The sequence below is a fragment of the Penicillium longicatenatum genome, assembly GCF_028827895.1.
Source record: "Penicillium longicatenatum strain IBT 33135 chromosome Unknown contig_11_segment0_segment0, whole genome shotgun sequence".
Classification (NCBI taxonomy): Eukaryota; Fungi; Ascomycota; class Eurotiomycetes; order Eurotiales; family Aspergillaceae; genus Penicillium; species Penicillium longicatenatum.
In genome coordinates, this window is record NW_026643117.1 from 334,878 (window position 1) to 350,024 (window position 15,147).

Here is a 15,147-nt window from a genome sequence, read left to right on the forward strand (position 1 = left end):
ATTGAATCGGGTTGCCACATCGATTAGTCCCGTCATTGTAGTCGGTCGATCGATGCGCGCAAGTTCGTCTTTCACATGGGATTTGAGTCCCTCTATATACCGCGGGATAAGGGCATAGTTATCCCATCCTAGCACTGCTGCGGTCTGCATAAACTACGTGGTGTAGGCTGCGGTGGAAGTGGTCTATTAGAGTGTTACTAGCTTCCTTTCCGCGTTAATGGTTGCATTGATTTCTCTGAACATCTTAGTCATATAAGCTACGAAGTTGCTGTAGCTTATAAAGATGTCTATCGTTGCTGCGCTCCAATCAGGTCGATCTTTTTCGTAATATTCGCGGATGTGGACTTCGAACTAGTCCTATGCTTGTCCGCGAAGGTGAGTTGATACGAAGATGATCTTGCTTTCTTCGTCCGTGAGTTGTGCTCGATTGACATTGAGGTGCATTCTTATTTGAGTGAGAAAGCCTCTTAGCTTAGATCGAGTTCCATCGAAAGGCTCAGCTTTTGGGAGTTTCACGACATGCGTAGCCGTGGCGGGAGCCGACGCTCCAACCTAGGTATTAAGCTGCGTGATGTGGTCCTGCATATTAGGGATCTGATTCACATCTTGCGATAGGGCGTTGATTCGGCCAGTGAGTCCCACTACGTGGGCTCTTAGCTATCGGATTAACTTAGTCTGATCCTTATCATCATTATCGCTGTCTAGAGGTGGCCGCGCCGTTTATGACTACGGCGGCACCGGTGGTCGTCTAGGTTTCGACATGGTTGCTTACTACTTCATAAGATAATTTCGTAAAGATAGGGCGTTTAATGTGTTACGCGGTGCTAACTAGTCACAGTAAGTATCGCTTATATGGTTCCTTATATGTACCAAGAGGCTCGTCCTTAAGTCTCACACGTAATCGTACCGTTGCCGTTGGGCCTTATATGGGCTCGGATCTATAGAGTAGACTCTTATTGGGCCGTGCTAGATAGTAGCGCCTAGTCAAGCTATGCTTAGGATCTATATCAAGTAATAAGAGACTAAGTATACCTTTCCTAGTAGGGTGGGTTGTCTTAAATACGAAACAAGTTATGAAGCTAGGGTTATAGGTCCTAAGTAACAATATGTAATTAAACGCGAAGAACTAAATACATCTATGGTAATGACCGTTCCTTATATATCTAATCCATCGCATCGCTGATGAGTCCGGGACTCATTACTGATCTGTTCCGGTCTCATCGCCGATGAGCTGCACTCATCGCCTAATAAGTCGGCACGTGATCCTTCCCTAGGATCCTTGTCTTCCTAGGATACTAAGCTTCTTAGGATCCTTCGTATCGTAGGGTACTTCACGGTTGTTAGTAACCATAGCTTATCGTAGGGTGTTGTCGATCCTAGGATACTCTATATCCTAGGAATCTCCCTTTTGGTTCTAAACCGTGGCTTATCGTGGGACATCTCTGATCGTAGGGCAGAGCCCGTCGTAGGATCTTCCCTATTAGCGATAACCATAGCCTGTCGCAGGATACTCCTTATCCTGCGATCGTGCTTATCGTGCGATCGTTCTTTTCCTAGGATGGTACCGAATCGTAGTGTCCTTCGGTTATCACGTATCATGCATCCTGTTGTGAAGAGGCTATGGTTCTCCGAACCATGCCTTGCACGTGATCTGCACGTCGTCCCGTTCATCCAGGATGATTGGGTATAAGTGCCCCGCGGGTGGTGCGGCCCCCTATAGGTCCGTAACATACGACTCCCATGGGAAACCCGTGGGTATACCTAGGACGGGAAATCGGTCAAAAAAAATCCCATGGGAGTGGGGCGTGGTGGTCAAAACCATATTATCCCGGCCCGTATGACTAAGGACCCGCGGGCACGGGACAAGAATTTAGGACCTCCCGCGGGTTTTGTCCAGGTCTAATCAGCACTATCAACTAATTAGAATGCCTAAAAATTCTACTCTCCCACCCATATCAAAGTGCGTTAGACCGGCCACCTAGGCATCTACTAGACTACCACCACCAAAACATACTATATTAGGTATATCAGACGCCCAGAAGCAGGCATTACGTGCCTTTTGGTCTAATTCTAGCCCAAAACCAACATAGAGCGCTTATATAGATTGGTTTTAGTCCTAATTTGACCATAAGATTAGCCGTATATTAGTCTTAAGAATCCTTTCATCCTAATATGATTATCTTGATATAGGGCCAACCAGGGCAAATATGCGTACTTCCTCATCTTTTTAGCCTATTCTAGATCAAAGACTCTCTAATTGGGTTAGTGGGCATATTAATAATAGGAATCTAATTACTAGCCCTTTAATCCAAATTAAAGCAGCTGCGCTTTAGTCTAAAATCCCTGAATATCAAGATCAACAAAAACCTGCATTCTTAGATAGTTAGCTAGCTCGTTTTAAAAAGCGGCATAATCTCCGATATCATACCTTCTATGGAGAAGCTGCTTCAGTCCTATCTTCTGTACATGATCAGATAAAAGAAATTCGTATAATATGCGACCAATATGAACCATCTAAGATCTATAATATAGATGAAACTGGTCTTTTTTGGCGACAGATGCCAAATGGGGGTCTTTCTTATGGAAAAATTGCTAAATCTCATAAGCGCTAGAGTAGGCCCCGACCCGGGGAAGCTTAGGTATGATCTAAATGAGAAAACCAATCTGTGACATATTTCTGCTGGTATAAGATATTTTTTTACCGCGGCAAATCCATGAAGCTCAGGATTAAGTGCTAGAAGTCGGGGTGGGGGTAAACGTTAAATTGCATCTAACGCACTCTTCGCGTTGTTCCATGCGACCTAAAGTTTGGAGGTCAGGCAATCGGTATCGACTACTAGATTTGAAGCTTTATAATGCCCTCTCTAAATGAGGCCTAACGTTCGTGCTCTGATCGGTAGCCAGTTAGTATGGAATTCCTTTGACGAGACAAAATGCCAGAAAATTGTTCGTTTTTTGAACATCCTCTAGGTGGATAATTCCGGGGGCTTTGTCGAGCCAGGAAACAGCCTCTTGAAAGATCGGATAGAAAGTTCCTTCGGTGCCATTATTATCACTGCATTCTATTCTGGCATGGGATGGTGTTTCAGCCTAAAGCTCATGATCGACATCATTTGTCTGACAAGGGAAAGGCGTCTGTTCGGCAAAAAATTTCAAAAAATTAAGGTGACGAATAAAATTACCCAGCACATAACATTCGATGGGCGGGCAGCCCATTACATTCCATACCACTTCCCAACAGCAAGAGTGGATCAGAGCACTGTTTATCTTGGAGGGATACTTTTCAGCCGGTTGAAGCTGATCGACCCCTCGTATTTCCATCGGCTGGTGATAACTTTTCCAGGTATCTTTTTCCACAATTGAAAGCTCAATTGGCCGTAGGCATACAATGCACTTTTTATGAGAGCCCGTAGAAGGAGGTGGTTGGAGCCCGGTGGTCAACAAAGGTGATGATTGAACGGACGGCCCAGAGAAGGATGCCCTAGTTGGTGGAACTCCAGAGCGCATGCAGGGTCGAGTATCCGAAGTTGCGATGTTAGACATGACTTGATGCAATTGGTTTTTTGAATGCGGGTCCCCATTGGTCAAAATCAAGCAGTAAATTCCAGTTAAGCGATCAACGCGCCGGCCTTGCTGGGCCTTCTCTGGAAAGACTGATTTACATCGATGCGTCATCAGGCGCCATTAATTCTCAGTCTTATTTGTATGGGTGTGGATGGTGATAAGATGCAATATGTGGCTATTGAAGCTCGCTGAATCGCACAAGGGTCCAGAGTCAGCAAAGACAAGATGATTCTCTCTGTGACTATGAACTCACTTTCAGTATGTATAGAAATGCTTTGGTTCGCCACACCGGGGTATGAATGCTGGTGCTCACAGGAAAATGATACAAGAAAGGACAGAGAAAAGAGAAATGGAAAATTTGACAAGATATGTAAGCTTATAGGATGATCATATAGCCCAGCTGCCCCTTCGTTCCGGCACCCCCCAGGCTTCTAGACCATTTTCATCCTCTACCATGCTGGGCTGTTGCCGTGCCCATTCCCGGATGTAAAGACGGAGAGCCTTCCATCGCATGCAGGCCTCTACGTTTTTGTTCCCCGGAGCAACAACATAGCCTCTTGCGTCGGTTTGGAGATCATCTCGTCGGAGATCTTCCACGGTGATTCCGGAGATTCGACCGAGTTCATAGTCATAATACCGTGCCACGCAGGGGTACCCCAATGAGAGATAGTTGTAAATTTGCGTGACAAAGCCATCATGGAATTCATCATCCGGATTCTGAGGAAGGATGGGACTAACACCATGCTGTGAACTCGATGGACCTGTTTCATTATATTGGCTCGAGGGGCCATTGGGCCGAGGGCTGGGGCTCAACTCAATCTCGTAATCTTGAATCATTGGAGTCATGATGCCAGATATGAGATGTGACTGCCGTTCCGGGCCATCGGCTTTGCGACAGGTGCCCATCCACAATCCCACCACTCGTCCACCGTCCGCTTGACTCTCCTCGCACCAAAGGCCTCCACAGCCACTGCACCGATCTTCCACAGTCTGGGAATCATTATTAGTGCTTGTATTCTCACAGAGCGTCCCATCTGGAGAAAGGCTCCAAGGTAAGACAATGTCGCCCCCAAGCATAGGAGGACTTGGACCCAGATTCTTTGGCTCAGGCTTCGGTTCAGTCGGCGCCGGTTTAGGCTTACCCGATGTACCCATTGCCCTCAGGCGCTGTTCTGCCTCTTCCTTGTGCTGTCGCATATATTCAAGCTCCCAGGAAAGGTCCGCAGAGGATTGTCGTCGAGACTTCAGATGGTGCTTTGAGGGATACATGGAATTTTGGTCTTCGGAGTCATCTTCATCCTCGTCGATGGCAAAATGATCCACAGGCTCGTATACTTGCTCGTTAGGAAATGCGGCCAGGGCCTGCTCCTTCAGTTGCTTCTGTGCCGAGCGAGCTGCTAGAGATAGCAAGTACTCAGAAAAGTCCCCATCATAGCTTTCTCGAAGTAGCGCATGCATATTGCCATCCGTGCCTCTCTGGGGCCGGTTGGTTGGCGAGGATGCCAGGGGTGAGCCGGCAGAGCCTTCAGATCCTTCGCTGCTGTTTGAAGGGATAGATGGCAAATCCGGGACACGGAAAGAGTGCCTCCGTGTTTCTTGGCGACGAAGTAGGCTCGCATATGAGAATTTTGATTCCGTGGGGTGAGGGGTAGTATTCCGACGAGGGCTTAACCGAGGGGCAGGATCCAACCGTTCGGTTTTAAGATTCTGAGCATTGATATGAGAAGACTCTCCGAGCATGCCCTTCACAGAGCGACGGTCCGTTTCAATCAAATCCGGTTTGAATCTTCTGGGGCCTGAGGCAATGGGGGATTGATTCTTCTCCTGCGGTCGCGTAGGTCCATGACGGCTGGCGATAGTTGTCTCAATCGGCGTAGGCAAAATTCTTCGACGAGTCTGGTCCTTGATTTGAGGCTCAATTTTATGAGAGAGGTCATGAGCCGTGTCTGAATTGTCTCTGTTCTCAGGGTTTGACCTGGTCGGTGTGATGTTGGAGCTTCGAAATGAGGTTTCAATTGGCTGGGCCAAGAACCTCCTCGAACGGCAATTTGACGGCTCTTCCAGCTGACCAGATAGAATCATCGAGTTTTGATCACCCTGCAGGGCTGGATCGAGGTTGGAAGGCTTGTTGGTCTCCAGCTCGGTCGTTCCTGAAGGGTCCTCCCATAGTGATCGTCGTTCTTGAGGGAGAGGCTGGTGGCCCATTTTCAATTCCACGCAAACTCTTACACACCACGAACACCATGCTCTATTTATGGGAAACTCGATAGAAATTTAGTCAACGAGAAATGGCATGGTTTCTGGGCGGGGATATGTGGCCCGTAGGTCTGCAATTTCAGTAGCCTTGAGCGTGTTAGGACTATATACTCCGGGAGGGAATATGCAAAGAAGGAAAGCAAGAGGTGAAAAGAGTGTGTTTGTGAAATGTATCAAATTTCGTGGATTTGTTTGAGGTTTGCAGAATGGAAGAATGAGGGGGGGAAACTTGAGAGAAGTAACGGGACAGAAGATAAGGACAAAGGCGGTATTCCATAAGATGACATCAGCCTTCATGATATTACGATAAGACGATAAGGATTACCTCCACAAACTTCCCTTCTTTTCCTCTCCGCCTGAATCACTCTGCAAAATGGAAATCGATAAACGTAAATTTGTTTCTGATGAGGAGAATCAACCGAGTTCCTCTAAAAGAAGGGTGATTGGCCCCACCTTACCCCCGGCAGCGCAATCCCCCGAATCTAGGGCCTCATCTGCTGAGAGCGAAACGGACAGTGATGATGATTTCGGACCCAGCATGCCTCCTCCACATGGTGTCTCCGAGGAGCCCATTCAGACACCAATACCTGAGTTGAATTCAATCGCATCCGATCATGAGAAGAAGGAGAGTCAACGGGATCAATGGATGCTACACCCACCTGAGCAGAGCGATTGGGCGACTAAAATCGACCCCACGCAATTGCGGAATCGGAAGTTCCAAACCGGAAAGTCTGCCCGCACATCAGCAACGAAACAGGTTGATGCTTCGTGGGTTGAAACCCCCGAGGAGAGAATGCGACGGCTTGGGGATGAGGTGATGGGCGTGGGGGGCCCTTCTAGAAGTTCAAGCAAACCATCCTCTACTTCTGAGGCGCGCCGAACTCAATCCATGGAAGAGCAAATCAAAAAGTTCAATGTAAGCTCTTGTTAATTATGCTGCTTTTGTTGCACCGCGAGAATCATACTAACGTTGTTTCTGTTGTTTATAGGGCCAAAGTAAGAAAATCACCCGTCTAGAAAAACCGGATCATGAGCGTAAGGAGGTTGAGGATGACCCTTCTGCACGTGTTTTTGATCGAGAAAAGGATATGGGGATTTCATCTAAGATCTCTAGTGCACAGCGCCGGGAGATGGTGAATCGAGCCAGCGATTATGGCTCGCGCTTTAGCAAGGGGAGTTTTCTCTAGAGTCGAGACTACCATAGAGCATTACGCTGGATAGCTAAATAAAGACTTTAATACTAATACCCTATCTAGTAATCGAAAGCCACAGTAACGCTGCTAGGTAAGGAACATACTTAAAAAGGGCTAATGACTTCAGTTTTAGGCTAAGGCTAGAGAAATAATGAGTAAGAAAGTAATAAAGAAATTCTCTGAATAGTTTTTACACTACTGGTAATCACTCATCTCAAACTTTTACTAATCATCAGTGTATCATATACTACCATATTTATAGGAGAGGAAGAGGGGTAGAGCATTTATCTCTGTTTTTCTCTTTGAAATCTGTTATATTGAATAAGATCCTTATTATTTTATACATTTTAAAGGATATAAATATCTACTTTTGTATATTAATTGGTTTCTAGTGTCCTTAATCAACTTATTAAACTTATGGTTGTATACTGCTGTTGTACTGCGGGAATACTTTTTTGTATATGGGCGCGTAATAATATCTTTTAAACTATTTTTTTTGTCTTACACTCTCCTCCTTAAGCAATTATTTTATACTTTTTTTAAATCTATAATAAATGTTTCTATATTTAATCTAAAAACTGAAATTTTTTTGTTGTAAGTATGTATTCTTCTTTTGAAGTTTAGTAAGATATTATCACGCGCCTGAATATAAAAAAGCACACCCGTAGTATAATAGCAGTACTGCCATAAGCTTGTATAAGAATAACCGCTAAGAACCTAGAGCAAAGCCATTGTATAAATAGATTTGGATATTACCCATAGGTAATGGAAAATTCTAGTCCGATGCCTATATGTATTTTTGAAGTCTAGTCCCACTCCCCATGTGATTACCTATTTAGGTAATTTCTCTAACCTGAATAGGTAAGCTTGGCAAGGCTTGGTAGGATTTCAAAAATCTAGTCCCATGATTTTGGCCCCCATGGGACTAAAAATTACCCGTTTATCTAGGTCTACTCTTATCCTTATCCTTCCTAAGACCCTAGTAGGCTAGTCCTAATAGGAATTAAAGAAAATAATTATTTAAAACTCTTAGTGAATTATCTAAACTATTTATGTTTTCACGGTTATTTTAACATTTGAGTAAGCTTTAATAATTATAAGTTATAAAATTAACTTAAAGATTAGGTTACATGTATATAATATAGGCTATATCTATAACATATAAAGTATAGAAATTAAGTTAATAATAAAAATATTAAGACTAGGGTCCTAGAGAGGATAATGATAAGAGTAATAATAAAGAAGTAATAAACTAGATACACTACTATTAGTTAACATTATTATATTTACTTAACAACTTATGACAGTTCTACTAAAATTCTAGTTGGTTATATTATAGGGCTTAGCTAATTACTTATTACGGACCTATAGGGGGCCGCACTACCCGCGGGGCACTTATACCCAATTATCCAGGATGAACGGGACGACGTACAGGTCACGTGTAAGGCATGGTTCGAAGAACCATAGCCTCTCTATAATAGGACGCATAATATAGGATAACCGAGGGTCACTAGGAAAGACTATGGTTTAGTGCGATCCTAGGAAAAGACTAACCGCACGATAAGCATGATCGCAGGATAAGGAGTGTCCTATAATTAGGCTTCCGCAGGACCCAGACTGGGTACCTAATGGGTACCCAGGAAAACCCAATTTTTCATAATTTTTCATAATTTTTCATAATTTTATACTTCTGTATTCTCTGTATTAGTTACTCTCTACTAATTCTATAGGCTTTATATTGAAGATATAGCTAGATATAGATATAATATATCTATATATATAATCTAATTTAAATCTTATCAGTGAAAGTGGGAAAAAATATAAAAAAGGTGAATTTTATGTTCTTAAAGTTTAAAATATATATTCATGTCTGAGATTGGCAGGGCAACTGGTTACCAATCTCAGGGAATTAGATCAGATGAACAAGGCAATGTGGTCAAGCTGAGTTAATTCAGGGTCTTCTCAGGAAATTCTCAGGATAGAAAGTGGAGAAGAAATTGGCATTCGATTCAAACTATTCTGCCGAAATACGAGAACTAAATACCTGAGATTTAGAGAAGAAATCAAACAGAACAAACAAATCAAGTAAAATATCACATGATATGACATAAACGAAATAGCGGAGAATTCCGGTAAAAAAGTGCGAACTCAGAGAACACGTAAGGACTCCATTCTCTGACAATATTTAATATATTTTAGTAGAGAAATAGGATTAAAAGGTAAAAGTCTAATAATTTAGTGTAGGTTGAATAGTTTAGTATAGCTAACTAAAATAGGAGGCTTAGCTAGTATACTACTAGTGATTAAAGTATATAATAATTCCTATAGGTAAGAGTTAACTATAATTATAATAATTTACTGATACTTAAATTTTAAAATAATAAAACTTCTTATATTAAAAAATCATATTTTATATTATAATATATACTATTTAGAGTGTATTTTGATAACCTATAATCTTATATTAATTATTAAAATTTAGAAAAGATTTATGATAATTTTAATAAATATTTAATATTTTATTTAATATTACTATTAGAATTCTTATAGATTATTATTAACTACCCTTAAGAAGAGTTAAATAAGATAGACTAAATAAAAGAAATTAGATAAAAGAGATTTTCCTACTTATATTATAACTTATTAAAATGTCTATTTCTTTATATAGATTAGTTAATAGATTTAACTATACTCTAAGCTCTAAAATAGTATAAGAGTAGATTTATAAGTCTAATAATAGATTCTTTTCTTGGTAGGACTTTATCTAACCTTTAAGGCTTTTTAAATACTTAATAATATAATAAGACTCTTATTCTTTAGATTAAAAAGTATTAAAGCTCAAATTTTAATATTAGGATTATCTTATATATATAGATTTTACTAGTAGCTATATTAAAAGTATAGAATAATGATTTTGAAGCTTATTCTATATAGTGTAAAGTATATAAATTATTTGCTATTCATATGTAGTCTAAATAAGCTTAGCTTAAAGAAAGGAAAAATATTAAATAAAAGGAAAAATTATCTTTTTTTTTTAAAAAAAGTTTCTTGATTAATAATTTTAGATAGCGAAAAAGGGTGTGATAGATATTTTATACATTATAAATAGTTATCTAAGATTGATAAGGAAATAAATTATTGATCTAAAGGAATTGGATTAGATAATTAAGACGATATAGTTAAGCTAATCTATTTTAGGTCTTCTTAAGGAATTTCAAGATAGAAAAAATAAAGACATAGATATAGAATTAAAAGTTATTTGATAAAAATAGAAATAAACTAAGAGGAGAATTTAGATAAGATAAATAGAATAGAGAAAATACGATATAATATTCTTTAAGTAAAATAGTAGAGCATTATAGATGAATTCTAAATTTAGAGAATATATAAGGACGCTACTTTTTAATAATAGTAACATATAAGTAAAATGCTAGACAATTCTAGTTAAAATGAAGGAAAAATTATAGACTTAGAGACTATATGAGGACTCTATTTTATAAAGTACTTTGAATCTAAGTGAGAGCTTATAATATAATTAAATATTTATTAATGAAATAATTACTAACAGCTATGAGAATAGAGATAGTGATTAAGCATAATCAATATTTTATATCTAATATTTTTAATATATAGCTAGCGCTAAATTGTCTTTCATCAAAATTAAAGAATCCTAATATATATTAAGGAAGGGAACTTGGGCTATGTTAATAAGGCTATAAGATTTAGGATATTTGATTAATTAATATAAAAGCTATATAAGTATAAAGGAAATTTTTTTTTTCTTCTTATATATCTTATATAAGTCTATGATTAATTTAAGAATTGATTAAAGAACAAGACTTGAATTAATTAGAATAAAACAAAAATAATAAATACTTATGATCATTTATATAAATTAATTTATGTTGTTTGTTTATATCCTATTCTTAGTAAAATCATAATACTTAATCATTTGTAGATACTTATTCATCAAAGATTTTATATTAATAGTTATTTTAGTATATAAAGATTAAGTATACTTAAATATTGATCTATAGTACTTATATATCACTTTTTAAGGCGATAAACAGGCTGTTTTTCTAAAAATGAAATTAGCTCTAAATATTAGAATACTACTTGAACTCTTATTATATCTTATTTTGTTTTATAAAGTATAGAAAGCTAATGTTTTATTTAATATTAAATATTTTATTAATATAAGGAATATAATCCTTCTAAAGTCTAGGCTAATATTTATAAGGAATCAAGAAATAGTAAGAGGAATATAGATAATCGAATAGATTAATATTTACTAATTAGCTAGGATCTTAGATATATATAATAGGTAAGAAGTCAAAGATATACTTATCAGCTATAATATATTTTAGATCAAATATAAGTAAGATTATCTATATAATAATTGAATATTAATAATAAGCTACTAATATTAGATTAAAAAACTTGAGATTTATATAAAACTAAAAAGAGAACAGATAAAAGATACAAAAGGATATGACACGATAGATACTTATAAAAGAATTGTTTAAGACTAGAAAATTAATCAAGTAATAACTAAGGGCTTTGAATATACTAAATAATAAAATAGAATATATTAATTTATTATAAAATTTAAGTCTTAATTTACTAACTCTATTAAATGAAATCAATATATAAGAGCCTATAAGAACCTATGAAATATCCATAGGAAATATATAAAGAACTTATAAAACTCTATTAAACTTATAAATTATCTATTTACCTAAAATGTTTATAAATTATTAGTCTTCTTGAATTCTTTAATATATTTAGTAGAGATATATTAAGTTTATAATAAGATTCTAATAAACTAAGAAGACGTAAAATAAAAATAAGACTAGATCTAGAATAATATAATATAAACGAATTATGATCAATAAGTTAAGTTTCAAATACTTATTACGCGATAAAGAAATATATAATATAACCGGTAAGCGATTTAGCTATATAAGCGAGTTAGCTACCTAACTAAATTCTTAGAATTTAACCTAGAATAATTTAACCATAACTATATAATATTAAATATCTAAGCTATTTAATCAATTTTAGATAATATGTTTATTTATGACCCTAGATATTATACTCTAAGTCTCTTAGTAGAGCTCGTCGTCATGGTTCTTACGCTTAATTCTAATTAGTTAGCTTACTATCATAAGGTTAATCTTAAGGAATTATAATAAGTTAAGCTATTTATAATAGCTTACTAATACTTAAACCTTTAGATTAAATAATTTACTACCTTAAATAACGCTTTTTCCCCTTCTATTTCTTATATATAGTACATAAATTATAATTTTCTTATACTAGAATAGCTATAACTTATATAGTAATTTTATAACCTTTAATAAGCTATTTTATAATATAATATAATAAGGGGTTTATAGGCTATTTAAACGCTTTATAAGCTTAGCTTATTAATAGAGCTATTTAAGTGTTATTAGCGTTTTTAGTATATAATTTTAACTTAAATCGCTTCTATAGTTTATAGGTAGTATAGGAGTTTAAAGTTAAATATTTAGCTTAGAAATAACTTAATTTAGATTATATAGTACTAAACTAGTAGCTATAAAGCTACTTTTAATAATTTTAGTTTAAATATCTTAATTTAAGTAATTAGAAATATATTAAGGTAGTTAAGCTCATCTATATAGTTAAAACTAAGTTATATCTATATTTTATTAAGTTAACTATATATATATTTTAAAATTATAAGATAACTAATATTAAGAGGTTATAAAAGATATAATAAGTATATAGTGTAGTGGGGAAGAGTGGTATGTGGTGACTAAGCATATGTGATGTATATAAGCCTAGTTGTGCAGAGATAGCAACTCAGACCATCTTTCCTTCTCAAGCCACCCCTAGGTTCTCCTCTCTTGTCTTCCACTACCCAAGTATCTGCCCCGGTGGTGTCTGGTTCGCAGACAGACACTACCAGCACTAACGACGCGTGCCCCACTTCAATAGGTATATAATATTATTCTAATTATAAAGTAAATTTTAGAGTTAAATAACTTCTATAACTATTAAGAATAAGAAGTTAATATTTCCCTTTCCTCCTTAAAAAGGTTAAAGGAATAAAAACTTTCGCTAGCTAATAAAGTCTAATTTTATAAGATATCTATCTATTTAGGCTAACTTTAAATGCTAATCTTTTAGAACTCTATCTACCTAACTAGCGATAAAATACTTCTCCTTAAAAAATAACTACTAAAAGAAGGCTAAATCTAGATATACCTATATACTTAATTAAGATTACCTACTTATAATTTCTAGGCTATAAAAGAGTGTGCTAACTATAATATTCTACTCTTATTATAACCTTTATAGTTATAATTAACCCTATCGTGAAACTAGTCTTATTAAAGTTATAGATATTATATAGGTTAATCCTATTCTTATTAACTATTTTTTAAACTAGATTAAACTACTCTTTAACTATTTTTAGATCCTTATATTTTATATACTTATAATTATAATATCTTAAGAATTAGATAAAGAGGTTAGGGTATTTATCTATATAATTATATATCTATTTTTTATTAATAGTAATAGATAGTATTATATCTTAAGCGGCGAGAAGAAGGTTTATAGTCTCTTAGATAGTAGTAGATTTTAGAGCTACTCTATAAATATTAAGAGATATAATTTAATTCTTAAGTATATCCTCTTCTAATTCAGTTAATTTTTAACGAATTTACGCGTTTTTCTACTTAATTTATAATACTATAGAGCTAAACTTAAGGCGTGGACTAAGGGATATTATATATATATTACCTCACGAATTAATAGTTTTTACTATTTTTAATAGCCTAGATAATAAGTAAGACCTAGCCTTCTTATTTAACTAATTTTTAACGATTTTAAGGGCGAATTAGTAATATAGTAGGTAGTTAGAGATAGATGGTCTAATTAATTAACGCGTTTTTAGTTAGGTAGCTAACTCGCTTACTACTTACGTTATAGCCGTTATAAATATATACTCTATATTAAAAATATATATTCTTAACTTAATAACTATTTTCTATTATAACTTTTAGTTATAACTATAATTTACTTTAATTATATCTTATATCTAGTATACTACTATATTACTATCCTTACTCTTCTTGAATATTATATATTTTCTTTAAATAAAGAGGAATTCTATTAGAATAGCTAGAAGTTTATGTATATAGTTAGAATATAGATAAAAATAATGGTAAGTAATTATATGAATAATTAGACTTATTTACCCTACCTATTTAGGAATGATAGTAGAACTTTATATAGAGATAGGCTAGTATAGATAACTTATAACCCTATATATAGGTTATAGATTAGATTATAGATTAATTTATAGATTAGCCTATCTACAGGGTCTATAGACTTAGGTAGTGATTTAACTTAATCTACTTATTTATTGGTTATACTATAGCCTAGTATTAATATATAAACTAGAACTATGTTATTTTGATAGTAAATCTTTCTAGATTCTAAAAGAACTAAGAGTTAATATTTCTATTTTATGTTTTATAGATATAAACAAAAGAAAGACTTTTTTGAAATTAAAGAAGTTGATTTTATTAAATATCTATTAATGTAGATTTATTTTAAATTACTAATTATTTAAAGGTATATTAGCCTTATCTATAAAAAGTAAGTCTTCCTGGAATATATTCATTAAAAGGAGGCTAAGTCTAGATATACATATTATTTACCTAATTCAGATTTTTGGTTATAAATTCTAGATCATAAAAGAGTATATTAACTTTAATATTTTATTTTTATCATAATATTTATAGCTATGGTAAAGCCTATTATATGACCTATCTTCTTAAAGATCTATATTTATTATCTAAATTAAACCTTTTATTATAAATTATATCTTAGATTAACTATTCTATAATAATAACTAGATATTTATATCTTATATAACTATAATTATAATACCTAAAGAATTATATTTTGTAAAATGAAATAAAATTTAATCTAATTTTTAGTATCTATTAAGGTAGGTATATAATATTATATAAAGCGATTATATATATGCACTATCTTATAAACTAATAATTTCCCTTAATTCTTTTAAGAGCCTAGATAGTAAGTAATTTTTAGCCCTCTAATTAAGTTACATTTT

The 15,147-nt window shown here is 35.1% G+C and overlaps 2 protein-coding genes across 2 annotated transcripts; one reads left to right on the forward strand and one right to left on the reverse strand.

Annotated features, from left to right (window-relative positions):
* Positions 1-3,951: 3,951 nt before the first annotated feature.
* On the reverse strand, positions 3,952-5,769 carry N7484_000134 (uncharacterized protein; the record flags this gene model as incomplete). The annotated part of the gene is made up of 1 exon (XM_057110555.1): positions 3,952-5,769. The coding sequence occupies one exon, from the start codon at positions 5,767-5,769 to the stop codon at positions 3,952-3,954; it is 1,818 nt and encodes a 605-aa protein (XP_056977781.1).
* Positions 5,770-6,193: 424 nt separating this feature from the next.
* Positions 6,194-7,007, forward strand: N7484_000135 (GPALPP motifs-containing protein 1; the record flags this gene model as incomplete). Its single annotated transcript, XM_057110556.1, has 2 exons — positions 6,194-6,736; positions 6,810-7,007. The coding sequence occupies 2 exons, from the start codon at positions 6,194-6,196 to the stop codon at positions 7,005-7,007; spliced, it is 741 nt and encodes a 246-aa protein (XP_056977782.1).
* Positions 7,008-15,147: the final 8,140 nt, after the last annotated feature.